At 46.4% G+C, this 24,901-nt stretch overlaps 10 protein-coding genes across 10 annotated transcripts; 6 read left to right on the top strand and 4 right to left on the bottom strand.

Annotated features, from left to right (window-relative positions):
- Positions 1-63: 63 nt before the first annotated feature.
- BGW36DRAFT_410970 (uncharacterized protein) lies at positions 64-1,310 on the top strand (the record flags this gene model as incomplete). Its single annotated transcript, XM_046219159.1, has 7 exons — positions 64-246; positions 307-456; positions 513-568; positions 621-702; positions 766-968; positions 1,052-1,136; positions 1,191-1,310. The coding sequence occupies exons 1-7, from the start codon at positions 190-192 to the stop codon at positions 1,308-1,310; spliced, it is 753 nt and encodes a 250-aa protein (XP_046067331.1). The 5' UTR covers positions 64-189.
- Positions 1,311-1,955: 645 nt separating this feature from the next.
- BGW36DRAFT_349120 (putative chromatin remodeling complex subunit) lies at positions 1,956-4,863 on the bottom strand. The gene is made up of 4 exons (XM_046213282.1): positions 4,645-4,863; positions 4,501-4,579; positions 4,046-4,451; positions 1,956-3,996 (listed from the first exon to the last, which is right to left on the bottom strand). Exons 1-4 carry the CDS (start codon positions 4,685-4,687, stop codon positions 2,338-2,340), a joined length of 2,187 nt encoding a protein of 728 aa, XP_046067330.1. The 5' UTR covers positions 4,688-4,863; the 3' UTR covers positions 1,956-2,337.
- Positions 4,864-5,013: 150 nt separating this feature from the next.
- On the top strand, positions 5,014-6,507 carry BGW36DRAFT_387923 (putative ADP-ribosylation factor). The gene is made up of 5 exons (XM_046217178.1): positions 5,014-5,324; positions 5,389-5,427; positions 5,481-5,564; positions 5,622-5,945; positions 6,000-6,507. Exons 1-5 carry the CDS (start codon positions 5,250-5,252, stop codon positions 6,024-6,026), a joined length of 549 nt encoding a protein of 182 aa, XP_046067329.1. The 5' UTR covers positions 5,014-5,249; the 3' UTR covers positions 6,027-6,507.
- A 1,238-nt stretch (positions 6,508-7,745) lies between these two features.
- On the top strand, positions 7,746-10,598 carry BGW36DRAFT_431791 (uncharacterized protein; the record flags this gene model as incomplete). The annotated part of the gene is made up of 9 exons (XM_046221031.1): positions 7,746-8,012; positions 8,063-8,188; positions 8,236-8,252; positions 8,305-8,534; positions 8,583-8,657; positions 8,705-9,977; positions 10,034-10,172; positions 10,223-10,425; positions 10,481-10,598. 9 exons carry the CDS (start codon positions 7,746-7,748, stop codon positions 10,596-10,598), a joined length of 2,448 nt encoding a protein of 815 aa, XP_046067328.1.
- A 652-nt stretch (positions 10,599-11,250) lies between these two features.
- BGW36DRAFT_387920 (putative Golgi membrane protein) lies at positions 11,251-12,748 on the bottom strand. Its single transcript, XM_046217177.1, has 4 exons — positions 12,452-12,748; positions 12,224-12,341; positions 11,857-12,159; positions 11,251-11,784 (listed from the first exon to the last, which is right to left on the bottom strand). The coding sequence occupies exons 1-4, from the start codon at positions 12,518-12,520 to the stop codon at positions 11,705-11,707; spliced, it is 570 nt and encodes a 189-aa protein (XP_046067327.1). The 5' UTR covers positions 12,521-12,748; the 3' UTR covers positions 11,251-11,704.
- Positions 12,749-12,849: 101 nt separating this feature from the next.
- BGW36DRAFT_387915 (enoyl-CoA hydratase/isomerase family protein) lies at positions 12,850-14,503 on the top strand. Its single transcript, XM_046217176.1, has 4 exons — positions 12,850-13,247; positions 13,327-13,464; positions 13,520-14,065; positions 14,119-14,503. The coding sequence occupies exons 1-4, from the start codon at positions 13,094-13,096 to the stop codon at positions 14,166-14,168; spliced, it is 888 nt and encodes a 295-aa protein (XP_046067326.1). The 5' UTR covers positions 12,850-13,093; the 3' UTR covers positions 14,169-14,503.
- A 126-nt stretch (positions 14,504-14,629) lies between these two features.
- BGW36DRAFT_465029 (uncharacterized protein) lies at positions 14,630-15,467 on the top strand. The gene is made up of 2 exons (XM_046222273.1): positions 14,630-14,953; positions 15,023-15,467. Exons 1-2 carry the CDS (start codon positions 14,929-14,931, stop codon positions 15,319-15,321), a joined length of 324 nt encoding a protein of 107 aa, XP_046067325.1. The 5' UTR covers positions 14,630-14,928; the 3' UTR covers positions 15,322-15,467.
- A 211-nt stretch (positions 15,468-15,678) lies between these two features.
- Positions 15,679-17,430, bottom strand: BGW36DRAFT_431787 (catalase Cat; the record flags this gene model as incomplete). Its single annotated transcript, XM_046221030.1, has 4 exons — positions 15,679-16,926; positions 16,980-17,159; positions 17,272-17,345; positions 17,409-17,430. The coding sequence occupies 4 exons, from the start codon at positions 17,428-17,430 to the stop codon at positions 15,679-15,681; spliced, it is 1,524 nt and encodes a 507-aa protein (XP_046067324.1).
- A 1,841-nt stretch (positions 17,431-19,271) lies between these two features.
- On the bottom strand, positions 19,272-19,818 carry BGW36DRAFT_261421 (uncharacterized protein; the record flags this gene model as incomplete). The annotated part of the gene is made up of 2 exons (XM_046210075.1): positions 19,272-19,432; positions 19,485-19,818. Coding segments are annotated over 2 exons (495 nt in total), but the record flags the coding sequence as incomplete, so codon positions are not given.
- A 1,326-nt stretch (positions 19,819-21,144) lies between these two features.
- BGW36DRAFT_304967 (ankyrin repeat-containing domain protein) lies at positions 21,145-24,654 on the top strand (the record flags this gene model as incomplete). Its single annotated transcript, XM_046212027.1, has 6 exons — positions 21,145-21,353; positions 21,406-21,536; positions 21,597-21,764; positions 21,832-21,856; positions 21,913-22,512; positions 22,581-24,654. 6 exons carry the CDS (start codon positions 21,145-21,147, stop codon positions 24,652-24,654), a joined length of 3,207 nt encoding a protein of 1,068 aa, XP_046067322.1.
- Positions 24,655-24,901: the final 247 nt, after the last annotated feature.

Below are 24,901 nucleotides of genomic sequence, written 5' to 3'. Positions count from 1 at the left end.
ATCAGCCACTGGACGATTCCTTCAAGAAGACTTCTTTCAATTATAAATTCTCAACCATTGCAGACCGACACAAGAATCCCGCAGGAAACAACCTCAGAGCATAAGCAGGAGCAGACGCAACTAATTCGGCCTCTTCTTTATAGTTAAATACCTACTTGTTGATCATCGCATTTGGGGATCATCTTCGAGATGGCATCAGTAGAAAAGCGTGTCGTAGTCATTACAGGAGGATCACGCGGTCTTGGGGTAGGTGACGAATGATGTTGTTGACGGAGAAGGAGTGGAATAACATAATTTCTACTGCAGCTGGAATTCATTCGCCAACTGAGTCAAAGTCCAGACATCCTCATTATAACGGTTGTCCGCAATCCAAACAAGTCAGACGGCTTGAAGCAGTACCTCGGCGATAAGGTAGTCGCCATTCAGGGCGATATGGCCGAAGTGGATTCATTTCCGGTGAAGACCATCATGGCAAAAGAAATACCACCAAGGAACTGCTGACCGAATCCCAGTCAATTGCCGAGAAAATCTCCCTACTTGGAGGTGGAAAAGTTGATGTACTCATAAAGTAAGTGCAAACCGCATGGAATCTTGATAGGCGCAGTACGAATGACGCTTAGCAATGCTGGGATAATGATTGGTGAGGGTGCATCTCCATCGGAGGGCATTTCCAAATCCACCGTGGGTGAATGGGAGCAGCAGGTGTATATCCCTTTCAAGTGTCAATTGCTTTGGGCTACTAGGCTGACTTAAGCAAATTTCCAGTTCAAAGTGAATGTTATTGGCCCTGTCTTCTTCACGAATGCTATCATCCCGCTCCTTGAGAAGGGCCAAGAGAAAAAGGTGGTGAATATCGCGTCTATGCTTGGAGACCTCCAGTACACCGAAAAAAACCCCAATTTACATTTTGCGTCATACTCCGCAACGAAAGCGGCAGTGACGATGGTAAATGCAAAATTCGACATAGAGTAAGCCTGTACTAATTCTACAACTTGTTCTTTCCTACTCTAGCTAGACTCACTGACCCACTCCGTGTCTTGATTGATCACAGGTTCAAAGAGAAAGGGTTCATTTTCCTGGCGTTGAATCCGGGATGGGTAAAGACAGACTTGGCTGGAGCTCATATGGCTGCATATGTATGTCGCTCTGCAGCTGGTATTCCTTTATCATCAAACTAAATTCACCTCCAGGCACCCCTTGAATCCGAAGAGTCGATATCTCAGTGTCTCAGGTTCATTAATCGGAGCACGGTTGAACATAGTGGTAAGTTCTGGTCTCTGGATGGCAATCCAGAAGCAGTCGTTATGTAATTTCATGTAATCAGAATTAAATCGTCACGCAAATTATCATATACATCTTCAAAGCGTATCCAAGTTTTGGGACATGAATGATCTGGACACGAAAAACTTTGTATGAAGAAAAGGGCACATACTTAGCATCGTGATCATCATTATCTACCCTAGAATGACGGCTTGATTGATCAATGAGAGAAAAGTACCAGTGTGGTTACAATTTCCCCAGCTGTTAGGGAGACTGGATGTAGTATAATCCACAGTATAGAGTATTGTACTTGCGGTAGGCGGTCTGGAATTGAACCGATATTACTTCAATTTGATAGTGGTAAGTATTGCGGTCGACCGAGTGTGCAAAACCACCTTGAGGAGGGCGAAGTTGTCCTGAGATAGTTCGAATTTTCGACAGTGGACCCTTGACGACGAGTGGTAATAATAGAGCAATTTTCCAATTTGGCCTTCGATTTACCACACGCCTAGGAATTGGAGGTGAGCAAAAGTGGCCTTCAGCGAAGTCCAGCCTCTAGAGGAAATTGGCCGATTTGCTATCATCCATTTCCACATTTAGGTTTCTCTTACAGAAATTGCGCCTCTGCAACTTGTAGATAAAAAAGCGACAGCCCAACTCCCAACAGGAATCTAGAGATATAAAGATAAATTGAGGTCTGCCAAGAGAGGAATAGGGGTCTATATTATAGCATCACAAAACTGGATCGGGTAAACTATGTCAAAAATCAAAGCTCGCTGTCTGGCATGGGATATGGGCTGGACTACAGATAGCAGCGCAATATGCCATGTGCCAGCGGACATGTCACATGCGAGCATACTGTGGTGTATCAAGATGGCAGTTTCACCTTAATCCTACTCCAAGTGTTGCCATTCAATCTTGCCGAAAAAATAAAGGTACCAAATTTCATTCCCAAGTTTCAATTCTGCCGCTGTAACAAAACCGCCTGACATTCAACCACAAAACCAACAAACCAACACCGACCCACATCAATGAACATAAAACTTACAAAACCGATATCATACCTTTACATTTATTTTAGTAAGCCCACATACATTTATAAGCCAACAACCGACTCCCCAACCGATCATACTCCAACCTTCCAATCCAACTATCATTCGTCGTATTCAGTTTCCCAAACACACTGGCCCCCTTCCACACCACTACTTGCGGATCCAGATCCCGCGGTGGTGTGCCAATCATAATCTCCTTTGCGAATGTCGGCCGCAGCGTGTGTAGGCGTGCCTCGAGGTAGGCATGGAAGCCTGTGATCTGGCTGCCGCCCCCCACCAGCATGATTCCGCCCATGAAATCCCGCATTTTGCGATCATCGGAGCGCGCAGCGTGCTCGACGGAGGTCAGGATTGCTTGGTCGAGTGGGAAGATGGGGAGGACGTCGTCGCGTTCTTCGATTGAGGGGGCGCGAGGGGCTGGGGGTAAGAGGGTAGTGGAGAGTTTGTCGGTGGTGGGTGCGGGTGTGCCGGTTCCGTTGTTGATTTGAGGTGTGCTGCTGGCTTCCGGGGCTGGGGAGCCAGCGACGGAGGAGCGAGGGGTTGCTTCGGAGTCCTGGATGCGGTTGAGGACGTTGAGGTGTTGCTGGGAGCGGCTGGGTGTGGCTTGGATGTCGTGTGTGCCATTGGAAGTTTGTTTTTCGTCATCGGCGGCCGGTTCAGGGGCTGGGGGTGCGATGGCAGACAGGATCTCGGACTGTGCGGCTGATGTAGGGTCATTGGGCTGACCATCGTAGATATCGTATGACCGTGTGAGGAGTTTGTGACGGCCGTTGAGTTTCGCGGTGTTGTCGAAGATGGATGGGTTGAAGAAGCCCAATGCCGCGAGATGTTGTTCATCGTAGGCCTTGAATGCGTACTTCCTGGTATCCTGCCCGGAAATGCGGAGATGGAAGTCGAAGACTGTCACCGAAACGCCGGTTTCGAGCATGGTGCAGATGTTCTTTTTCAATTCCTCTGCGAGGAGGAAATCGTACCGCTGGTTGAGGTTGATCTCGGTGTATGGGAAATGGTCGTAGAGCATCATGCGGATGAATGTCTCGGTGACGTCGTAGCCTCCGTATTTGAGATTCACGCGCGAGTTTTCAATGCACATTCCTTCTTCTACACAGCAGATAGATGTCTTTTGTGCTCCGATGTCGACGATGCAAGCAGACGTGAATCCAGCGCCGAAGGAGGCTGCGAGGGCTTCTTGAATAAAGCAGACTCGCGCAAAGGAGAACTCCTTCATTAGCATCTCCAAGATATTGGTGACGTAGGTTTTTTCGTAGAGATCCGAGATGACAAAGACACACGAATAGTTGGGCCATTCCTTCTTGCTCGTCAGGCCTAGTTGCGTTTTGATAGCGTCTTCTAGGATCAATGAGATGTCAAGGAATAAAAACCGGGTGTTGTCATATGCTTCTTCGTTGCACCATCCATGACGGATTGGCCAAGACAGCTTGTATCGCGGATTTGAGTCGTCGGGTATTCTAAGAGCCTCCTGTCCAGTAATATATTCTGGAGCTGGACTAGGAATCTCAGTCCATTCGATTCTTTCGGGGTCATTATGTTCTGGAATATGCTCGGGCTGTGTTCTGCGATTGTAGTTGATGACCATTTCCTTGGAGTTTGGCAGTGTTCTCCTCTTATTTTGCCTCATATGCACCTTGAGGTCAGCTGACATCGAAGTGTATTCTGCTGCGAACTATATAGCCTTTTAGCAAACGTCGACCACATAATTTCAAAAGTTGTACCTCTGGCCCAAATTGCTTCTCTGGCTCAATCCCCTCTTCATCTTCGTCTTCGTCTAATTTAAGTCGCTTTGGCCGTGGCTCAACGCCTTCTTCTTCAGACTCATTTTTGGCGGACTTTCTGGCAATAACCATAGGCACCGTTTTAGGAAGCGCGTCACTCGCAAGCCCTATGCGCAGGTTCTGGCTTCCGACGTGGATAACGATGACCTTAGACCCCGCTGCCTCTGTGGGTGCCTCTTCGGCGTCTTCCATCACCGTATCACCATCCACCTCAGCCTCGCCTTGTTCCTGTTTGCCTAGGGCAAGTGCTCGGTCCCGGTCTTTGGCGGATTTGGTCATGCGGTTGCGAGCTTCTTCATTTTGGAGCCGGAAGGCAAGGAGTTGGTCGTCTCTCTTAAGGTAGTCACTAGAACTGTATTAGTGGGGTGCGCTGGAAGAAGAAGGGGAATGCATACGTATAGTAGTTTTTCTGGTTAATTGGAGCGATTTGAGGCCAGCTCGACAAGTCCATGTTGTTATCCGTTCTTTCGAGACCTGGGCTAGTCAATTCCTATACTAATAGAATCACACGATATAGAAAACGTGGCGAAGCTATTTACCTTCATCTCGAAGAAGGGCTTTTCCTGATTTCTTGCCAACCATTTTGCCGGTGCGTGGGAGATAGAAGTTGTGTTGTTGCGGTTGCTGCGGCGCGCACGCACGGTTGGGGTTGAGGGGACTGTTGTGGAGGAATCTCCTGTAGTCATAGACAGTGCATCCCTAGGCGATCAGCTATCGCTAGAGACACAGCGCAGAATCTGTGAGGAAGACAGGATAGGGCAATGTTGAATGAACGACAGAACAACGGAAGACAATCATGCCTAAGCTTTGGCCAGCGATCTCCACGCGGCGGGTAGCCCAGCCAATCCCGAGCCAGATCTCGTCGATGCGGTCACAGCCGGCCTTGATTATTATTATTGATCCATCGCTGACCATCTCCTTTTCTGCCCTTCACCTTTCTCTGACCCAGCGCTTTAACTATACTGATTATTTAATTCTTTTTGACGACCTGATACCCGATCTACGATCCTGGAGAACACAGCAATTTCTTTTAATTAGCGAAATCACGCCATTCCGGGTACTGAAGAATTCGAGCGCCCGTCCAACTCCTGGTTTTCAACGATCTCGCGACTGCCACGACGCTTGCAAATAGATACATTCCACAATGGGAGGCTCATTTTCACGGCTGTGGTCCTTGTTATGGTCCAAAAAAGAAATTCGGATCTTGATCCTGGGTCTTGTATGATTGTGCTTGTGTTGGGTTGAGATTTGGAGATACGCTGACTGCTCGGCTCGACTGATAGGATAATGCCGGCAAGACAACACTTTTATATAGATTAAAAGTACGAGCATTCTATTTTAGAGGGATAAATACGCTGACTATGTGCTGGATTAGATTGGAGAGGTGGTCACAACAATCCCCACGATCGGGTTTAATGTCGAGTCCGTGACCTACAAGAACCTCAACCTGAATGTTTGGGTATGGCGCTCTTACTTTGATATGAACTGGCTTGCTACAAATACTGATACTGAGCAGGATCTAGGCGGCCAAACCTCGATTCGGCCATACTGGCGATGCTACTACGCCAACACAGCAGCGGTTGTGTTCGTCATAGACTCCACGGATATCGAGCGATTAGGCATTGCCGCGGACGAACTGGCGGCGATGCTCAACGAGGAAGAGCTGCGTGACGCGGCGCTGCTGGTGTTTGCCAACAAACAGGATCAACCGGGAGCCAAAGGCGCAGGGGAGATCTCCGAAGCGTTGAAATTGGGTGAGCTGCGGGACCGGAACTGGAGCATTGTTGCGTGCTCGGCCATTGATGGGAAGGGGATCAACGAAGGCATGGATTGGTTGGTGGTTAGTACCTCCATACAAAGTGTGAAGGGTGATGTACTGACTGTACTGTGATAGCAAACGATTCAATCGGAAAATGCATGAGCGGGTAAGGTAACGGCACACACATATCATGACTTTGTAACACCATTATAAACTTTCTTCAGGCGTCTGTCTTGTTTGTTGTTGGTCTGGATTGCTGCGGCTTTCTCTGTTGTTCTCGGGGAGTCAGGGGGTACACATTGTAGATGTGGTAGTTGTCAAGAGCAATACCGGGTTGGGATGGAAAAGCGGGCGGTACAACTCATCAATCGAATAGTCAGAATTTAATATAGTATATACATCACTTCAACTGGTTGGGAGACGAGTTTGTTGTACACCGAATCGTTTCAGATTCAACATGAATTAATTGAATGTGGTCGACCTTCACGTGACGTGAGCATGTCTTACAAGTACCTGTACACGTATACCGAGCCAATAGCAGACTATTCATTACTCTTGTCGAACTTTATGCACCTGCCCGATATATGTTCTTGCATATATCAAGGCGATATCGGCCCCAGCTAGTCAGGGACGGCATTGACACCTGCTTATATGTACTGCGATCGGTAGGGTTTGCGGTCAGCTCTTGGTGATTGATATTATTCAGATCAGTATTATTTAATCAATTGATGTTCACGATCATCCGTGGGGTCATCATAATTGTTGTTCCCCTCAGTTGAGAATGTACATGTACGTGCCTCCTGCAACAGCCACAAAATATTGAATACCTCGCAAGCATTCAGAACCACGCTGTGACCTTTAATGCTATGTATACTGTCTCAAAAATAATAATTGATTAATCTCACAATTGAATAATTACGCAGAGGAGTGTTGGGAGAGCACGCCAAGCATCACATGCAAAACAATGTGCTCTCTAAAACGTTGAGCAGCTAGTAAGTCTACTATACCTAATACATGGGCTAATGTAGATGAAAAATAGCAAAATAACCATTGGCGTTCGCTAGTTCTGTAAGAGACCCTGAGGAGCAATACACTAGTGTTCTTGAGTCCTAATTCACACGGTCTCTCAGACGCTTTCTCCATACTGAAGTAGCTGATCGTCGAGACGAGGAGCAGTATCTGTACCTACTAACTACTAACTACTTAGCCAGAAGCATATCAACTAACCAACTAGCGCGATAAGCGGTGCTTACGGCAGCAAGGCCAGCGGCATCGCAGCAGGTCAATATAGAAGACGAGAAGTAATTAATCAATAATACGAGAGAGCTGTAGCCGTGGCGGCAAGGCGGGCGCTGATTGGCTGCTGCAGCTGTACTAACCCAAAAATGGTAGAACGGCTAGGGCGAAGCTTAGACAGCACATGCAGGCGTAACGGCTTCCTACTTGCTCTTGTATGCTCTGTACTCGGTAACTTACTGCTCACTACGGACATTCTCGTGTATGTATTCATCTTTGTTGGGACTGGAGTCGCGAGACACCTCAGGCACGACTGAGCCCGCTGCCCCTCGTCGCGTGAACAATCGCAATTAAACATCGACAGACCTATTCAACCCCGCCCATGTGTCGTCGTGATAGGACACTGACTGCCATTGCTGGCCTCTTCGCTCCTCGGTGGGGCCAGCAATGTCCAATAATGGCGGATATGTCTAAATAAGAGGCAAGCCATACAAAAATGTACGGGGTGCGCCTTCTTTCTTTCTGTTCTTCCTCATTCTCCCCTCTCTTCTCCCGCCCTCAGTCGCATATCCCCTCAATTGCGCCTGCCGGCTTGTCTCTTTGCACTCTGCGCTGTACATAGCTCGTCAACTCTGCTATCCCACCATGAGTGTCGTCGACGCTCTTCACACTCGCCTTGGCCTCCAGGGCTGGAGCTCCCCGCATTTCACCATTGGCGTCTCCGCCGTCTTCGTTTTTGCGCTGGTCGCCTCCGCCGTGCTCCTCTCCTTGCAGAAGGGCAAGCTCGACTTCAACAAGGGTCTGCTATCGTACGTCAAGTTCGTGTATTCGTGTTTCTTGAAGCCCCATGAACGCGGCGACAACGGCGAAGCCGGCCAGCAATATGCCCTAGAGAGCTTCTACCGCGCCCAGGTAGGACCCAGCTCATTTCTGGTGAATGCAGGACTAATTGTAGATTCTAGGCCAGTGTGTACGATGTCACTCGCAAGAAACTGCTCTGCGGTCGTGAGGATATGCTCGGTCTGTTAGCCGCCCAATTGAAGCACCGGGAAGCGCAGCATGAAATGACCAAGCCTATCTGGGTTGATGTGAGTACAGTATTCCTGAATGTTGTAATTTTAGCTAATTGGGCTAGATTGGTGGTGGTACTGGGTATGCTTAATACACGCAATCCCTTACAATTTTCTCGAGCTGACGAGTACAGCTACAACATCGAAGCTATGAACCGCTTCCTACCTGTAGATCAGTTCTTCTCTCACGTCTACCTCGTCGATCTTTCTCCATCGCTTCTTGAAGTGGCCCGCAAAAGATTCGAGCGTCTAGGCTGGAAGAATGTCTCCGTGGTGTGCCAGGATGCGCGGCAATTCCGTCTCAATGGTACTGATGGTGGCGCCGATATCGTAACCATGAGCTATAGCTTATCAATGATTCCGGGTTAGTCTGGTTTTGTACGAATACCTGACGTATACTGACGGAGGGTAGATTATTACAGCGTTGTCGACTCGTTGACAAAGCTCATGAAGTCTAATTCTATTCTCGGTGTTGTGGACTTTTATGGTAAGCGCGAGAGGTCCTCTCGAGGTATGCAGAGCTAACAGAAGCAGTGCAAAACATTGTCGATGTCTCCTGCCGTAACTACACTGGTGGTGTTTTTAACAGACATGTGAACTGGCTTGGCCGTGCTTTCTGGCGTACCTGGTTCGATTTCGACCGTGTCAATTTGGATGCTGCTCGTAGAGACTATCTAGAATACAAGTTCGGCACAATCATCTCCGCAAGTGAACGAAACTATCTTCTTGGAGGAATTCCCTACTACACCTTCCTAGGATGCCAAAAGGATTTTACCTCGGAGAGCGCCAGCATTGAAAAGCTCAATGCCTCTTTCACCGAATCGCCTTACTTGTCTGCCGCTAACCACCGCAAGGCCATGAACGAGGCCATTGAAAATGCTACTCCTGAAATCAAGTCCAAGGCATACGAGTCAGCCGTAGTCAATCTCAGCTCGAACCTTCCTCTTCCGTCAGCCTTTTACCAGAACCATCATTATCGAATCTACTACAACGACCAGCTGCCAAAGCACACCCAGTTCAACAATGAGTATATCTATGCATTCAACTGGGAGGACCCTCGCGTCGATCACCGTTTGTTGAACATTAACAACGAGGATGTCATTCTCACCATCACCAGCGCTGGTGACAACATCCTGGATTATCTTCAGAACAGCCCTAAGCGCGTTCACGCAGTAGATATGAACCCTAACCAAAACCATCTGCTCGAGTTGAAGGTTGCCGCGTTTTCTGCCTTGGGCTACAAGGATGTGTGGAAAATCTTCGGCGACGGAAAGCACTCAGAGTTCCGCGAGTTATTAATCAACAAACTCAGCCCCCATCTCTCTAGCCAGGCTTTCCAATTCTGGCTGGAGCAGGCTCATGTCTTCACATCTGCATCTAACAAAGGTTTGTATGAGACAGGTGGTTCACGAGTGGCTATCAAGCTGGTCCGGTATTTGTTAGCTGCCTTCGGTCTTAGTTCCGCAAACAAGAAGTTGTGTGAAGCCCAGACATTGAACGAACAGCGAGAACTATGGCCTACAATTAGACGTGTTCTTCTCAGTAGAGTTCTCAACTGGGCTATTGTCAAGACTGAATGGTTTGCGTGGAAAGCTGCCGGTGTACCACCACCGCAACGCAACATGATCATTGAAGACTTCCTGAAGCGGAAGGGCCTGAGCGGTGGAATTAAGAAAAACAAGGACGTCAGTGGACGTGCTATCTGGGAGTACGTGGTCGATACGTTTGACCCTGTTGCCAAGGATACCTTGATTAGCAACGACAACTATTTCTATTATCTCTGCCTTCAGGGCAAGTTTTCCAGAAGGTAATTAACATCAGGATACTATGAACATACTATGAACATTACTGAATTTTTTTTAGCTGCCACCCCACGTACTTGACACCCAAGGCCCATGACAAGCTTTCTACCCCTGGCGCTTTTGATGGTCTTCGTATCCATACTGATGGTTTGAACGAAGTCATTGCTCGCATGACACCGCGTACATTGACCATCGCAGTTGTAAGTTTATCTAACAACTAATTCTAAAATTTACTTACTAATGAATCAAGGTCATGGACTCGATGGACTGGTTCAATCCTGTAGAAGACGCCGCGGCAAAACAAGCACAAGCCTTGAACCGTGCATTGAAAATCGGTGGCCGAGTCCTATTGCGCTCTGCCAGCATTGATCCATGGTATATCAAGGATTTTGCCGACAACGGCTTCAGCCCTCGTCGGGTTGGTGCGCGTTTCCCCGGATCTTGTATTGACCGGTAAGTTTCCACAGCACAGAAACTTCGATTTAGCCTCGCTGACCATATTTACTAGTGTGAATATGTACGCTTCGGCCTGGGTCATCACAAAGACCTCAGACATCGATAATCAAACACCTCGCGCAAAAGCGGACAGCTCCACCAGCGTTGACGTAGAGGAACTGTCTATTTGATGGAAAAGTTATATATCTTTACAATTATTATTTCAGTACCCTGACACGGTCCGAGCTGAGCGATCACATCAGTAGGTGTTTGATGGCGAAACCGTTCTTCTCTTCCTATCTTTATTATATAGTTGTCTGTTATTAGCGTTTTGGAGATAGATACCTCTTGCCTATACCTTACCTTCCTATTCATGACTTTCCTCGTCTGGTATATACCCGAAAATAGATTAATGAACATTGAATATTCAAATTGTACTTTGACACCTATCAATTGATGTAAGGAGTCGGTTTCTAATGTTGTTGCAGGCCGATTCTTCACAACCGTGTCAAATAATACATACATATGTACATATATACTGGTACTTAGGAAGCCCTTCCACTATAGTTATAAGTTATATCTCATAGCAATTAATGTAAAAGGGATCAATTGATAGACGGGCCGATTCTGCTTTATTGCTTAACACTACTACCAATTTTCAGTGATATTATAAAACCTATCATCTTTCCTTTATGATCTCAGCTAAGCACCAGGCATGGGTAAACCACACACATCCCTCCTAAATATTATATACTATGTAGTATGTAGATACAGAATATGATTGCTCATACCGTGGGAGTGCATAAACTAGACTAGGAGTAGCCGAGTCACGGACCAGCTTATGTAGCTGACAATGCAATAGCTTATATAACTATTGTCCATATTATGAAGAAAAATGAATAGAGTTGAAGGTAAAGGAAGGGATATGACAGGATCAAAACAGTCCTAGTATGCTTTGCTTCTCTAAAGATAATATTTCTCCGTATGATAGATAATACTCAACACACCACACCAATTATGAGTACAAAAAAACATGAAATGAGTAAAGTAATAGTAATAATAATATGAATATAAAATAACATCACATATCGAATCATGCCAGATTCAGGTCTCATACTGCCACTTAAGTATTGGTATGTCGGTCGATCAAATAGCTCGACGCTAGTTGTGAAAAGAAAGGGAACGGCCAGAATGCGTGCGTGGCGGCATGCGTGGTCACATTAAATTTCTTACTTCTTACTTCTTACTCTTAATGAGAAAAGAAAGGTCCGCGAGGGATTAGGGATTGGCATTCGTTTTAGTCGCGGCCGTATCGCGTCTTGCCGATGGTGAAGGGGACGTAGCGGTATTTGATCATGTGTTGAATTTGGCGTCGCACTGTATATCTAATCAGTTTCTTCTCTCTTTTTTTCACCCTTTTGTCCAATTTGGGGGAGGCGTTGGGCTTACTCGTCAAGAAAAACAGAATCAGCCAGTACATCACCAACACCGGCCAGAAAACCGGGATATCGAAGAACGGGAGCCACGAGCACACAAAGCCAATCGCGATCGCACGCGTGGCCGAGTGCCAGAACTTGAACTCGGGCAGGCGTCGGATAAACGGACGGAACTCGTCGTCTTGTTTAATCGGCAGGCTCGAGGCGCCCGCCTCGCCGTCCTCGAGTCCTTCGTCTTGAGTCAGGGAGGGGTCGAATTTGGGTTGGAGGAAGGCGAGGAAGAGGTTCAGAAGGTAGATGCCGAGGGTGTAGGCGACTTTTAAAATATGATGTTAGCATGGTTTTTCTGCTGGAGTTTGGTTGGAGTTCATTATTCATACCGATGTACCAACCCTGTGCCACAATAATTCTAAGGAAAAAGAGTAGCAGCAGAACGACCGTGCCGGCCCATCGATAGACAGTGTGTGGCGTCAATTTGTCAAGGTAGGATTGGTATTGCTGTGAGGAGATGGTTAGTCGTGCGTCTCGAGGGAGTCATATCCTGTTTCCTCATGGGATGGTTTGGACATAGCCTGATCAAGAGTCGTAGAAAATTGGAGTAAACTCACCCTCGCAAGTTTCGACGTCTGCGCCTGAACTGCATTGAATGGCGTCTGCTCCGGCTCCGGGGCGTCCATGGCTGAGAATTCGAGTACGAGGAGGGAAAAAGGAGAGATGCGGGATCCAGAGAGTCTCCGGAAGTGATTTTGGCAGACTAGTAAGAGCACACAACACAGTGAGTGGTGGGAGAACCAGCAGTGTCGTGGGTCGAGAAAATTAAAACAGAAGAGAGTGTATTATTCCAAGACCGAAAGCTAGTTCCGTCGTCGTCGTCGTTAGTCGCAGCCGTGACTGTTCGCAATCCGCATCCGTTTTTGCTTGCGTAAACTGAAAAGTGGCCCGAAACCAACGGGCCCAGCCAGCCTTGCTGAGCCACAGCTCCAAGCCACGATCCTACCGCACGTGTCAGGATTTGCGCTAGGCCGTGTTGGGTCTGTAGTGCAAACAGGGCAAATCTCTCACGTGTTCGGCTTACAGCGGTTTGCCTCGGCGAATCGGCAAGCTTGACGTCCTCGGTGCGGGCTGCTACCGGCCATTCAGTTCAACGTCTTTAGTATTATTTTATAGATACGCCGAGCGGTTTCTACTTGAGTGCAGTGCTTGATAGTGCAAATACCGCGCAAGGCAGTTCCTCAACGACATCCATCACAATGCTCTTCTCCCGATGCTCGCGACTGGCAATGGCCAGCACGAACCGCACCTTGACATCATACCTGACCAGAGCTAGCCGACCATTCTCGTCAACATCCCCAGCATCGTATGAGCATATCTTGACTGAAATTCCCAAGCCTGGCGTTGGGCTGAGTGAGTATAGCCTGATATTTAAATTTGAACACCCAATGCCATCAATGGTGCGTTGTATGTATTACTAACAACACGGAAGTCACCTTAAATCGCCCCAAAGCGCTTAATGCGTTGTCAAGCCCGCTATTTGAAGAATTGAACGATGCTCTGAGCAAATATGACGGAGATAAGGAAATCGGTGCCATTGTCATTACAGGCAGCGAGAAGGCATTTGCTGGTTAGTCTTCACCCCCTGGTAATCTACTCGGCATTTACCTGAGTATATTATATAGCTGGCGCCGATATCAAAGAGATGGCACCCCTGACATTCTCATCTGCCTACTCCAACAACTTCATCGCCCCCTGGTCACACCTTGCCAACTCGATCCGCACCCCCGTTATCGCTGCTGTATCCGGGTATGCGCTTGGAGGAGGATGCGAGCTGGCATTGATGTGCGACATCATCTACTGCACCGAAACCGCCACATTCGGTCAACCCGAGATCAAACTGGGCGTTATCCCTGGTGCTGGAGGCTCGCAGCGCCTGACACGGGCGATTGGAAAGAGCAAGGCGATGGAGCTTATTCTGACTGGCAAAAACTTCTCTGGAAAGGAAGCTGGTGAGTGGGGGGTTGCTGCGCGAGTGATTGAGGGCGGCAAGGAAGAGCTATTGGCGCAAACCTTGAAGACTGCAGAGACGATTGCTAGTTATAGTCGCGTGGCTGTCGTTGCGGCGAAGGAGGTGGTTAACAAGAGCCAAGAGCTGTCCTTGAGAGAAGGCGTTGAGTATGAGCGACGATTGTTCCATGGTTTGTTTGGAAGTAAAGATCAGAAAATCGGTACGTAACAGTCTTCTATAGATGCCGTTGGGACGATGCTAATCATGTAACAGGCATGACTGCGTTTGCCGAGAAGAAGAAACCTGAGTGGTCTCACGAGTAATTGGTGAAATGTAGATTAAGATATCTACGAATCTGCACTGTTTCGGCGGTAGTATGTTTCTTAGACTTCGTACCAAGTCACGTCAATTCTCTAGGCAAGACTTCGATTAGTCTCGCCAATGAATGATTTTATAGATAAATTACACGTAAAATTACATGATTTCTAAACAGTTATATCATGAACCAGCCAATGATAATAGTAGCATGCGGCGATTCTTCAAAGCCAGTGTTCTAGCAAAGTGTCAAGCTTGATAGAGTTTATATTCCATGCATGTGTCAATTAAATGGTGAAGTAGAATCGTGATTTGCCCCAGCTACACGCCACATCCGTCAGCGCATCCACCGTCAACATAAGTAGAATAAATATTGACATGTCATATGGCATTAGCTCGTATTTATTAGTGGAGTCAATTATGCTGTGGCTTAGCGCTGGTCTTATTTCCGGAAAGGATTGATAATACTGTAAATATGATCCTGCAGGACAGGGTGTAGGAAGAGGTGTGGTCGGGGCTCCACAGGCATGATATCATCTAGCCCTAACCAGCCACGATGTCACAGAAGCTGGGGTATGATATCAGAACCTACACCACCTATAAACCCTGTTTTTTGCATAACTTTTCTAACCATCAGCAACACACAACTCAAATACACATAACTCACAGCTCGCAACTTACAACTCTCAACTTACATCTCACACCTTACATCTCATAACTTACAACTCGCAACTCACAACTTGATCCATCGCTAATTGCATTCTCACCATGTCGAACAACCAAGACAACAACCGTAAGTACCCGCGACTCCATTCCTTTCTTCTTTCGATTCAATTAATTCTCAAACTGACTGATATACCATACCTAGCAAACCTCCTCGGCGGCCTCAGCGACACCGCCGGAAAAACCGTTGGCGGCGTAACCGATACCGCTGGCGGTCTTCTAGGTAATCTGGGCAAGACCGTCGGCGATGTAACTGCCGGTCTGGGAAACACCGTGTCTGGCGCCACCCAGGGCCTCGGGAATACCGCGTCCGGTACGGGCAAGAGTCTGAGTGAGGGGTTGAGTGGTAGGGACAACCAAAGCGGTGGAAGCGGAGGGAATGAGTCGGTTGGTGGGAAAGAGCAGACTGCGGAGAATCCTTTGGGGTTGAATAAATAGGTTCATACGGGATTGTTCGTTAACGGGGATGCTAGGTGATGGGTTACTTTGTTGAATGTATGATTTAATGAATTCTAAATTGCAACTATTCCCACCATATCCATGAGCCTTTACAACATGTAGACTTGAAGATTCAAGTGATTAATCCTCTTTGATACGATATCGTGACAAAAGGTGTGAATATAGCTCCACAAAAATGGATGAGGTATAGGGGCCTTCCTTATATCAATATTAATTATATTCCAACTTATGCAATAAACACACAAAGAGTAATTGCTTCACACGCTTGTCTTAGACAAACATCAATTGGTATATACCGACAAGAATTTCCTATTTTTTGTGTGGATATTCGGCATACTACAGACGAGCCTGTCGAGACGCATTCGCCTCCGTGCTCTTTTCAATTCTCTCCCCAAGATCACGATTAATCCGGTAGAACATGGTATATGCCTGCTTGCGAACCTTCTCTTTGGCATTGCACAAATGACCAGCAATATTCTTCACCAAATTCTCCTGCTGCCCGGGGGTACGGCCAAGAACCTGCCATAGACCATTCGGTTGCACAAAATCCTCGTCCGTGACGGGAATCTGTTGAGAGACGACAGCACCGGCCCACTTCTCATGCTCTTGACTAGCTTTGACAGGCTGCTGGAATTTCAGGGAGCGAAAGGACGACGGGTAGTTGGGGTTGGCGCCGTAATTCCCATTCACCGCCATCGCGCCATCGCGTTGGTACGGATTGAATGCGCGAAGCGGGCAGTTGACGGGGATTTGTTGGTAGTTGACGCCCAGCCGATGGCGATGAGTGTCTGGATATGAGAATAGTCGAGATTGCAGGACGGGATCGGCGGAGGGCTCAACGCCGGGTACCAAGTGCGAAGGGGCGAAAGCAGCCTGTTCGATCTCGGCGAAGTAGTTTTGCGGGTTTTGGGTCAGAGTCAACTTGCCGAAGCGGCGAAGAGGTACTTCGCTTTGTGGCCAGACTTTGGTCAGGTCAAACACGTTCCATCGGAATTTTTCTGCTTGTTCGTGGCTGAGGACTTGTACGTAGCAGGTCCATGAAGGGTATTCCCTGCGCTCGATTGCCTCGTATAGGTCCTGGGTGTGCCAGTCTGGGTTGGAGCTGGAAAGTGCGGTGGCCTCCTCGTCGGTGAACGTCTTATTTCCTTGGTCGGTCTTGAGATGGAGCTGGACGTAGTTGAAGCTGCCATCGGGCTTGATCCACTTGAAGGTGTGGCCAGAGTAGCCGTTCATATGCCGATACGAGTACGGAGTCCCGCGGTCACTGAAGAGGTGCATGACTTGATGTGCCGATTCCTGGTGAGTAGAAAGATAATCCCAGAACATATCGGCGTCTTTCAGGTTTGTTTGGGGGTTTCTTTTTTGGGTGTGGATGAAAAGGGGAAATTTGGAAGGATCACGGAGGAAGAAGATTGGCGTGTTATTGAATACCCAGTCCCAGTTGCCTTCTTCGGTGTAAAATTTGACTGAAAATCCACGCGGATCACGAGCGCTGTCGGCGGAACCTTTCTCTCCCCCGACGGTGGAAAAGCGGGTGACGAGTTTGGTTTTCTTACCAACTCCTTTGAGCATATCAATTGTGGTCTGAGTATGTTAGGTCGGTCCTTCGCTGCTTTTAGGGTTAGCCAGGCACTTACGATATCACTGATGTCATCTGTTACTTCGAATTCACCGTACGCCCCCGCACCTTTGGCGTGAACAACTCGCTCTGGTATGCGTTCTCGGTCAAAGTGGGCGAGCAAGTCGATCAAGTGAAAGTCCTGAAGGAGAAGAGGGCCATTGCTACCGATTCTCTGGGAAGATTCGGGATCGAAAACCTTTTCAAGACCAGTCAACTCAATTCTGTACAATATGACAAAAGTGTGAATATAGCACCACAAAGTAGATTATTTAATCTGACATGAATTGGTGTAATTGCCATATTCACACCTTTGTCAGGAATGTTCGTACCGGACAGCCGTTGGAGGCAGTATAAACTGGGGATTCTTTATACCGGTAAGTACCTGAGAAGTCGTCAGTCAGTGTCAAGGTGAAGAGAACAGGCATATTGTAGCACAGGGACTCACCAGGCTCGTCTTTTGGACCCATTGTGAGTGTATATCTTTGGTCGAATTCAATTAAATCGACGATTTTCAGAATTACCGTTAGATTTTGTCAAAACCAGCCGCACGCCGGACAGAGTTTACGATAGGTATATAGGACCGTCACATTTTTTGTACCAGATTATGTGCTGGATATACATGCCAATTTCGGTTGGGCATGCGGAGAGAGATACCAGTGGCTCAATGGTATTATTTTTACACAGTACATCATTCCGGAAGCATTAATTGGCTGGAGCATGATAAGACAAGCGTTAGACCCAACCTCGAAGTTTGTTGAGTCGGAACCAGTAACCAAAGACGGGAAAAATGGGCGCATTACCTGCATTTTCCAATTCATTCTCCAACTGCATCTGCCACGCAGCATAGTGTCCCCGCACGAGTGGAGCTCATGTATCAGATGGAGCTTCGCATCCAATCAGCGCGGTCTATGTCCAAATTGTTTTCTGCTGTCGGAGCTCTTTTTCGCAGCACAGAGTCGTGATGGTACGCCTCGCCGGTGCAGACTACTGCAGAGATCTGATCCTGAATGACCTGATCGGTAATGCCCTGAATTGAGTAGTCTGGACTGTGTTTGCTGACACATAATTCAAGGCCCCGTCTATTGGCAGCTCCTTAATTGGAGGAGGCCGCCGACAATGGAGGGAGAAATGGATAGAAGCAGGCTGGATCCGCCCGAACGCAAGCTTTTGCGGCATCGGAAGCGCCCTTGTCCTCCCCGCGGAAGGTTCCGCTCCGATATTGAACAATTTTGGTTGACAAGTAATTAATTGATCATGATTCGTGACTAATAATAATGGATTTTGTGTTGATATTGGAAATTGAAATACAAAATATAGTCCTTTTGGCGAGCAATGGAGAGATATTGGAGGTAAAAATGCAAGTCAATGCATTAAACGAGGCTTGCTGTCAATCTCAGATGTACAACCATGTAGATAGGATGCTTCTGCTAATTTACTTCTACCTGTTTAATTACATCCGTTCTCGATCTTATTTCTGGTGGACATTCTCCCCGTCTCCTCATGAGATCCGACCTGCAATTCGAGCGATGTTGTTATTTAGTAATCTCGTGCAGAGTGTCTTACGTATTTCTAAATTTCATAAGTAATATATCTCAAGATCGCCATAACCTTCAATTTCCTAAAGTAGCCAACTCGAAGCAGCGCCATACCAGATAGGGAGGATATAGACGAACCGTAATCGAAAAATAGTATCAAGGCAGCTAGCTATTCGACAAGAATACCAAGGCCAGAATGAAAAAGGAAAGGAAAAGGAATTGATAAGGACAATGTTGATGTTGTAAGAAAGATCGCCCAAGAATTGATTCCTAAACAGACTTCGCTTGTTCGACACAAGAAAAGCATTACCAAAGAGTCAGGGGCTCAAGATCCCACGTCACTTTTTCGCTATATATTCGGCAATTCTGTCAAATTCAACATCTCTGAATCCCCTTTGCAATTCCTCCACAAGTCGCCGCAATGGGAAAAGCAATTCACCATGATCTACAGTACTCCCAGGCAAGAGGTATTGCAACCTCAAAGGAACGTCCTCAGTAATAGCTGAATCAATCCATTTGTCTCGAGAAAATGATAGCTTTTCCAGAAGACACTGAGGATCATTCTCATTATTATACCATAGGTATACAGATAACTCACATTCTCCAACCAAGAAAATGTTTCTATCATGATACCATTGAAGGATATGATGGCAGAGTTGTCGATGATTCATGTGTTGAAATGATGACTCTGATAAATCCCATTTATCTTTAGCAGATAACTTTTGATGCGTATGCTCGTTGATATTAACAAGAATAACGAGTTTAGTGACACCACTACCTCCTGCTAACCATCTTCGTGCGTCGTTGATAAGATCCCTGGTTGTTTCAGCAAAAGCATCCTCAAGCACCACAATAGGCGGGTCAGATTCTGAATGCTTAAGAGATGCATCAGGCAGTTTGAAAGAAGAATCGTGTCCATTATAAAGAAGAGTCACTATACATACAGTTATAGTTAATATGTTGGCTTAATATTAGAGAAAACTTACTTTTGCTTCCCATTAAGCTATGGTGTGATTGAGTTACAGCGTTCAACCTATCTCGCAGTGGTTGTAAAAGAAACTCACGAACTACGTCAACAGCAATTTCATGCATTGCTCCTGGACATTCTTTAAACACAAGGCGCTGTCTTTGACCATCTAGCTCGATACCGCGAATGTCATCACCTAATATGCTCAACCACTCACAATAATCGGCCATAGAGACTTGAAACTTGTCAATTGCAAAAGGGGCTTCAGTAACGCCCCTCAGCCTATTAATATGCTCAATAGAGAGGTCCATTAAGCAACTCACATCCTGAAGAATGTGTTTGATCTGATCTTGTATAGACGCAGTCTCACTTTGCGCATCTTCAATTCTTCAATCTCCATGGTGTTTGAAATGTATGGCTTTGAAGGTAGGTATGTCTTCAAAATGTTGTGGTATGGGAATTTCCGCGCCTTTTTCTAATGCCGAGAACGTTGGTATTGCCGCGGCAGAGTTGAGAAAGTCGTCGAGGTATGAACAAATGAAAAGGACGTCCGTTGTTCTGACCCAAGCTTGTCTTTATTTGACCAGGATTTGGAACGCATGGTCAACATCTTTATAAGTCAGATATCGAGGATGTGGCTGTTTCAGAGTTGAAAGAAGATTATAGATAATATTTTCAAAGAAAACCTGGTTCAGAGATATATATGAATAGATAAATAAAAGTTTTTCTTTGATTGTCCTTGTTTGATATATCCTTGAAAAATTCGGATATGTTTGACATTTCAATATCCTCTATTACTTTTATGTTTGTATACATGCCTTTCTTAGATATTATAAAGATTGAACGTGTTTTCTCACTAATCCGCCTCTGATATAGATGAGAAGCTTTAATTCCTAGGAAGGTCCTGTAAATCACTAGGTTTAACCAGATACAATATAACTTGACAGGCTACGGCCAAATGACTTGACTGGTGATTGCCAAATATTCTGTCACATCTGTACCAAAAAAAAAAACAACTGCTCCATCTGGCTGTTCAGCCATGAGAGATCCTCCCAGAAAATTATGCCGAAGTGTCGGGTCAGGAGTTTACCAATGGCATGATGGTGGGTAATGAGCTAATCATCACTAAGACGGCTAAAAACACTGTCTGCCATCCGAATATGAGCCAATTTAGCAGATGCACGCGGCTGGCCTAATACTGGCGCCCCAATCATCTGTATTGCGGGGAGTAACAGATTTTCTCTGCAACGTTGGCGGTCAGTAAGGAGACTTTGATGTGGCGCGAATATAGCTATTAGCGCTTTCGACTCCGTTTGCTGCATAAGGACAGCGCTTTACTTGCGACACGATGCGTCGCAGCCTCGTCAGGCTCACCAAACCCGCCAGTCTCCCGAATATAATAAATGTAGGAAAGTGAGAGGGAATTGTCAAAGTTTTACATGCTGTAAATCTTTCTGGATAGAAAAATGGACGTCGGTACAATTGTCGGTATTGTTTCTCTAGGCCTCCAAGCATGTCAAGGACTTCTAACCTACTATCAACGCTGGCAAGACTGCCCGGAGGACGTTTTGGAGCTCTGTCAGTCTCTCCAAAGCACGCAACATGTCCTTCAGATCATTCAGAATAGCGTCCACAGTCAACAGCCAGAGACATCAGTTGCAGGCAACATTAGCGATATAATGCAACGTTGCGCAACGATTTTCGAGAAACTGCAAAGAAAGCTGGACAAATTCAAGGATGCCAACAGTGCAAAAGGGTTTCGTGCACATGGAAAGCTGCAATGGGAGCGAGTAAAGTATCCGTTCAAGGAGAGTACCATCTTCAAACTGCGCGATCTACTACACGAGCAAAAAGTGGATTTGACTTTAGTCCTGGAGAGCTTACAGATGTCGGTGCCCTGTCTGCCTCTCACTAAATGAGTTCCAGCTGACGACACGAAGTGATACCGCAAATTTATTTGTTGATCGATTGGATAGTCTCGATCAGAAAATGGAACGGCTGACATTGAACCTCGATACTGTCAACACTAACATTCAGCGAGTGCGCAGTAAACTCGAATTATCTGAAAAGAGTAACAATCTACCATCGTCTGGCCTCTTATGGGATGTAATTTGCTGATCTAAATATGTAGACGAAAAATCACGCCAGATGCTTCAATGGCTCTGTTCTGTGGATCCATCTACAAATCACGAAGCTGCTCAAAGTAAGCGGGAACCAGGATCCGGGATGTGGTTTCTTGAAGGATCGGAGTTCAACGCTTGGAAGGTGTCCGGTTCTGTACTTTGGCTTAACGGTGAAAGTAAGTAGCAGATACACAGGGCTATCCAAAAACTGTCTTAACTTGATAATAATTGAATGAACCCCAGTCGGTCGGGGAAAAACAGTCCTCTGGTAAGGAAAACTTAGAATCAACGCAGACTGAATATATATATCGCTAACGGAATAAGCTCTGCGATAATCGAGGACCTCAAGTCATATTGTCAAGTAGAAACCCCGTGTCAACTTGCATATTTCTACTTTTCTTTTACCGACCCCCGCACGCAGTCAGCGGTCACTTGCATATCCTCGCTCCTCAGGCAACTCTGTGAAAACCGAGGCATTCCAGAGCGCTTGGAAATACTCTACGACAAGAAAACTAAGGAATCGCGTCACGAGGCAAGCTTTGAAGAAATAACGTATTTTCTTGAGTTGATAATCAGAGACATTGGTTGTGTGTTCATCGTTCTGGATGCTCTTGACGAGTGTCTACCTGGTGTAGACGGACGATACCGTCAGCAAATGATCCAATGGGTCTACAATATAACCTCTTCGTGTCCCAATGTCAGACTGTCATTCACAAGCAGGAGCGATATGAGTTCCTATGACATCGTGGAGGTCATTACTCGTCACCCAAAACTCGTCAAGGTCTCGATTGATGCTGCAAAAACCAGAGAGGACATGCGTCTTCATCTTTCAGAACAGTTCAGGAACCACCCTACACTAAGAAAAGCGCAAGAAATCTCCAAGATCAATATTTCGAATGTTTTTCTTGAACGGGCGGATGGAATGTAAGACTCACTCTGTCTTGATGCCTACTATTTATCTATATAGGACCTGATGCTGACTATTCCAAAAGGTTTCAATGGGTTGACTGTCAACTGGATGAGCTTAAAAGTCTTCAAATAGTTCGACTAAGAGAAGTTACGATGATTCTAAGTTCTTTGTCCTCATCCTTAGACGAAGTTTACATGCGAGTACTGCGTTCAATTGATTCACGATTGTCGACAGAGGCAGGGAATGCACTTCAGTGGTTGTGTCATTCTCTTCAACCCATGACCATCGAGGCATTAACCGAGGCGTCAATCGTTAACCCAAATCAGTCCATTGTCGTTAATGATTTAGATAGAATGATGCCAGAAGACCTCCTGAAGCTTTTACAAGGGCTTGTCGTCACCCGTCGCGTCCGGCAAGACAAGCAAGACGAGCAACTAGAGTTATGTCTCTCACACATTTCGGTTAAGGAATTCCTTTTGCGAAGCGGTATTCAAGAGGGTCCATACTCAGAATCCAGATTCAAAGAAGAGGTGTCCCATAGGGATATAGCGGCGAACTGCATTGCTTATATATACTACTACAGTTCTAGCGCCGAGAAAACCGGCACGAAAGAAGATCTAAATTCCTTTCCATTGCTATATTACGCTTGTCGCTTTTGGTTCGAACACGTTAAACTTGCGGCCGAACATGGAAGCACGCTGACATCAAAGGTCATCCAGCTACTACAAACACTAACAGTGTTGGAGGATTGTTTGGTGGTCTACAATCCGCACCAACCCACCACATCACCCTTTTCAAAGATAGTAATTCAAAGACTTGCTTCACCGCTTGGATGGGCCGCAGTTCTCGGCTTAGACTTAGTAGCTAAGGAGCTCCTGGAAAGTTATGGCGGGGAGATGGATGAATACCAAGATGAATCAGAATCATCATTTCATAATCGGCAAAAGCTCAAATGTGAAGAGGTAGAAAGCCTCCACAGAATTACAGGAAATTCGTTGATGAAAGCGGTATACTTCGGACACGAAAAGATAGTGCGGCTCTTCATTGAGAAAGGCGCAAGTGTCCATACCAGCTGGGGATATCCTGACTCAGCTTTAACGTTAGCTTGTGAGTACGAACGTGAAAATATACTAAGAATTTTACTTGACAACGGCGCCAATCCCAATGGATACCCCGATGAAGACACGATTTCAATTCCATTGTATATAGCTGCTTTCGTGGGGAATGTAGCAATGGGAAAATTACTTTTGGAAAGAGGAGCAGACCCCAATGGACTACCTGTACCGGAAATTACGCCTCTCATGCACGCCGCATGGCATGGAAATCTGGGAATGTGCGAGTTATTAACTGAAAGCAACGCAGATGTGAATCGTGTCTCTGATGATTGCGAGCTCCCAGACGCATTGGCAGCTGCTGCCTCAAAGGGCAATGTTGATATCGTTCAATATCTTCTCAGCCATCATGCAATTATCACTGAAAATGCCCTTTATTACTCTTTAACAGGACTTGAAGATGGTCCGCGCGACGACCACGAAGCAATATGCAAGTTGTTTATAGCATGGGGGGCTAATGTTAATCCCAGTGTCGTTGAATACGATTTACCCCTTACTCTAGCTTTATACAATGGTTGGATCGATGTCGCGCATTTGATGATTCGGAATGGTGCCAAAATTGATTCACAGGACCCCAGTTGCCTCGCAGCCGGAAATTTACTGCAAGCAGCGGTTATAAGCGGCAGTGTCGAGCTCGTAAACCTGTTGCTTGAAAAGGGTATTGATGTTAATGCTCCAACCGCCGAGGTTTCGCTGTTTAGTCACTATGAGTTTGAGGGACCCTTCGCGACACCACTGCAGGCCGCCGCTCATGAAGTTCGCATAGATGTCGTCAAACTTCTTCTTACACGAGGCGCTGATGTGAATGCCTTTGGCCCACCCTATGGTAGTGCATTGGGAGCAGTAGCTGCAGGTATCTTTGAGAGAAGTGTATTCATGTCCTCTGGTCAAAGGTTGAAGCTGGTACAGATAGGGGGTTCTATATCTAAGCTGCTAATTACCAATAAGGCTGATATGGAGTCCGCAGTGAGACTTTGTCCTAACCAGAGAATCCTTGTCATACTTAAAGAACTTTGTGGAGTGAATATAGCTGAAGTCGCCTGATAGTTTTCTGGACAACCTGCTGTGCGGGTTTTATCAATAAAATGTGAAAGAAATAAGGTCCCTACGGCGGTTAAAGTTATTGATGTCATTACTCGCCAGCTGTGTGGATTTTCTAGATTAGAAATCAGCAAGCAATAAATAAATGTAGATTCCCCTATCTAGGAAGCTTGGCACGAGAATACCGAGACAATGAGAAAACGTGTGCGAGGGGTGTAGGGCTCCAAGGCATACGTTACAATGTAATGTG

This window comes from Talaromyces proteolyticus (assembly GCF_021365285.1).
Source record: "Talaromyces proteolyticus strain PMI_201 chromosome Unknown BGW36scaffold_12, whole genome shotgun sequence".
In the NCBI taxonomy this organism is placed as follows: Eukaryota; Fungi; Ascomycota; class Eurotiomycetes; order Eurotiales; family Trichocomaceae; genus Talaromyces; species Talaromyces proteolyticus.
The sequence above is the reverse complement of the archived record's forward strand: the minus strand, read 5'-3'. Positions and strand labels throughout refer to the sequence as shown.

Coding starts and splice junctions, on each gene's coding strand:
- BGW36DRAFT_387920 (XM_046217177.1), bottom strand. CDS start 12,520: ATGGACGCCCCGGAGCCGGAGCAGACGCCATTCAATGCAGTTCAGGCG. Junction 12,160..12,223: donor GGCACAGGGTTGGTACATCG/GTATGAATAATG, acceptor ATATTTTAAAAG/TCGCCTACACCCTCGGCATC. Junction 11,785..11,856: donor GATTCTGTTTTTCTTGACGA/GTAAGCCCAACG, acceptor TTAGATATACAG/TGCGACGCCAAATTCAACAC.
- BGW36DRAFT_387915 (XM_046217176.1), top strand. CDS start 13,094: ATGCTCTTCTCCCGATGCTCGCGACTGGCAATGGCCAGCACGAACCGC. Junction 13,248..13,326: donor CAAGCCTGGCGTTGGGCTGA/GTGAGTATAGCC, acceptor ACAACACGGAAG/TCACCTTAAATCGCCCCAAA. Junction 13,465..13,519: donor CAGCGAGAAGGCATTTGCTG/GTTAGTCTTCAC, acceptor TATATTATATAG/CTGGCGCCGATATCAAAGAG.
- BGW36DRAFT_387923 (XM_046217178.1), top strand. CDS start 5,250: ATGGGAGGCTCATTTTCACGGCTGTGGTCCTTGTTATGGTCCAAAAAA. Junction 5,428..5,480: donor CACTTTTATATAGATTAAAA/GTACGAGCATTC, acceptor GTGCTGGATTAG/ATTGGAGAGGTGGTCACAAC. Junction 5,946..5,999: donor AAGGCATGGATTGGTTGGTG/GTTAGTACCTCC, acceptor GTACTGTGATAG/CAAACGATTCAATCGGAAAA.
- BGW36DRAFT_349120 (XM_046213282.1), bottom strand. CDS start 4,687: ATGGTTGGCAAGAAATCAGGAAAAGCCCTTCTTCGAGATGAAG. Junction 4,580..4,644: donor AGCCCTTCTTCGAGATGAAG/GTAAATAGCTTC, acceptor TGACTAGCCCAG/GTCTCGAAAGAACGGATAAC. Junction 3,997..4,045: donor AGAAGCAATTTGGGCCAGAG/GTACAACTTTTG, acceptor AAGGCTATATAG/TTCGCAGCAGAATACACTTC.
- BGW36DRAFT_465029 (XM_046222273.1), top strand. CDS start 14,929: ATGTCGAACAACCAAGACAACAACC. Junction 14,954..15,022: donor GAACAACCAAGACAACAACC/GTAAGTACCCGC, acceptor CTGATATACCAT/ACCTAGCAAACCTCCTCGGC.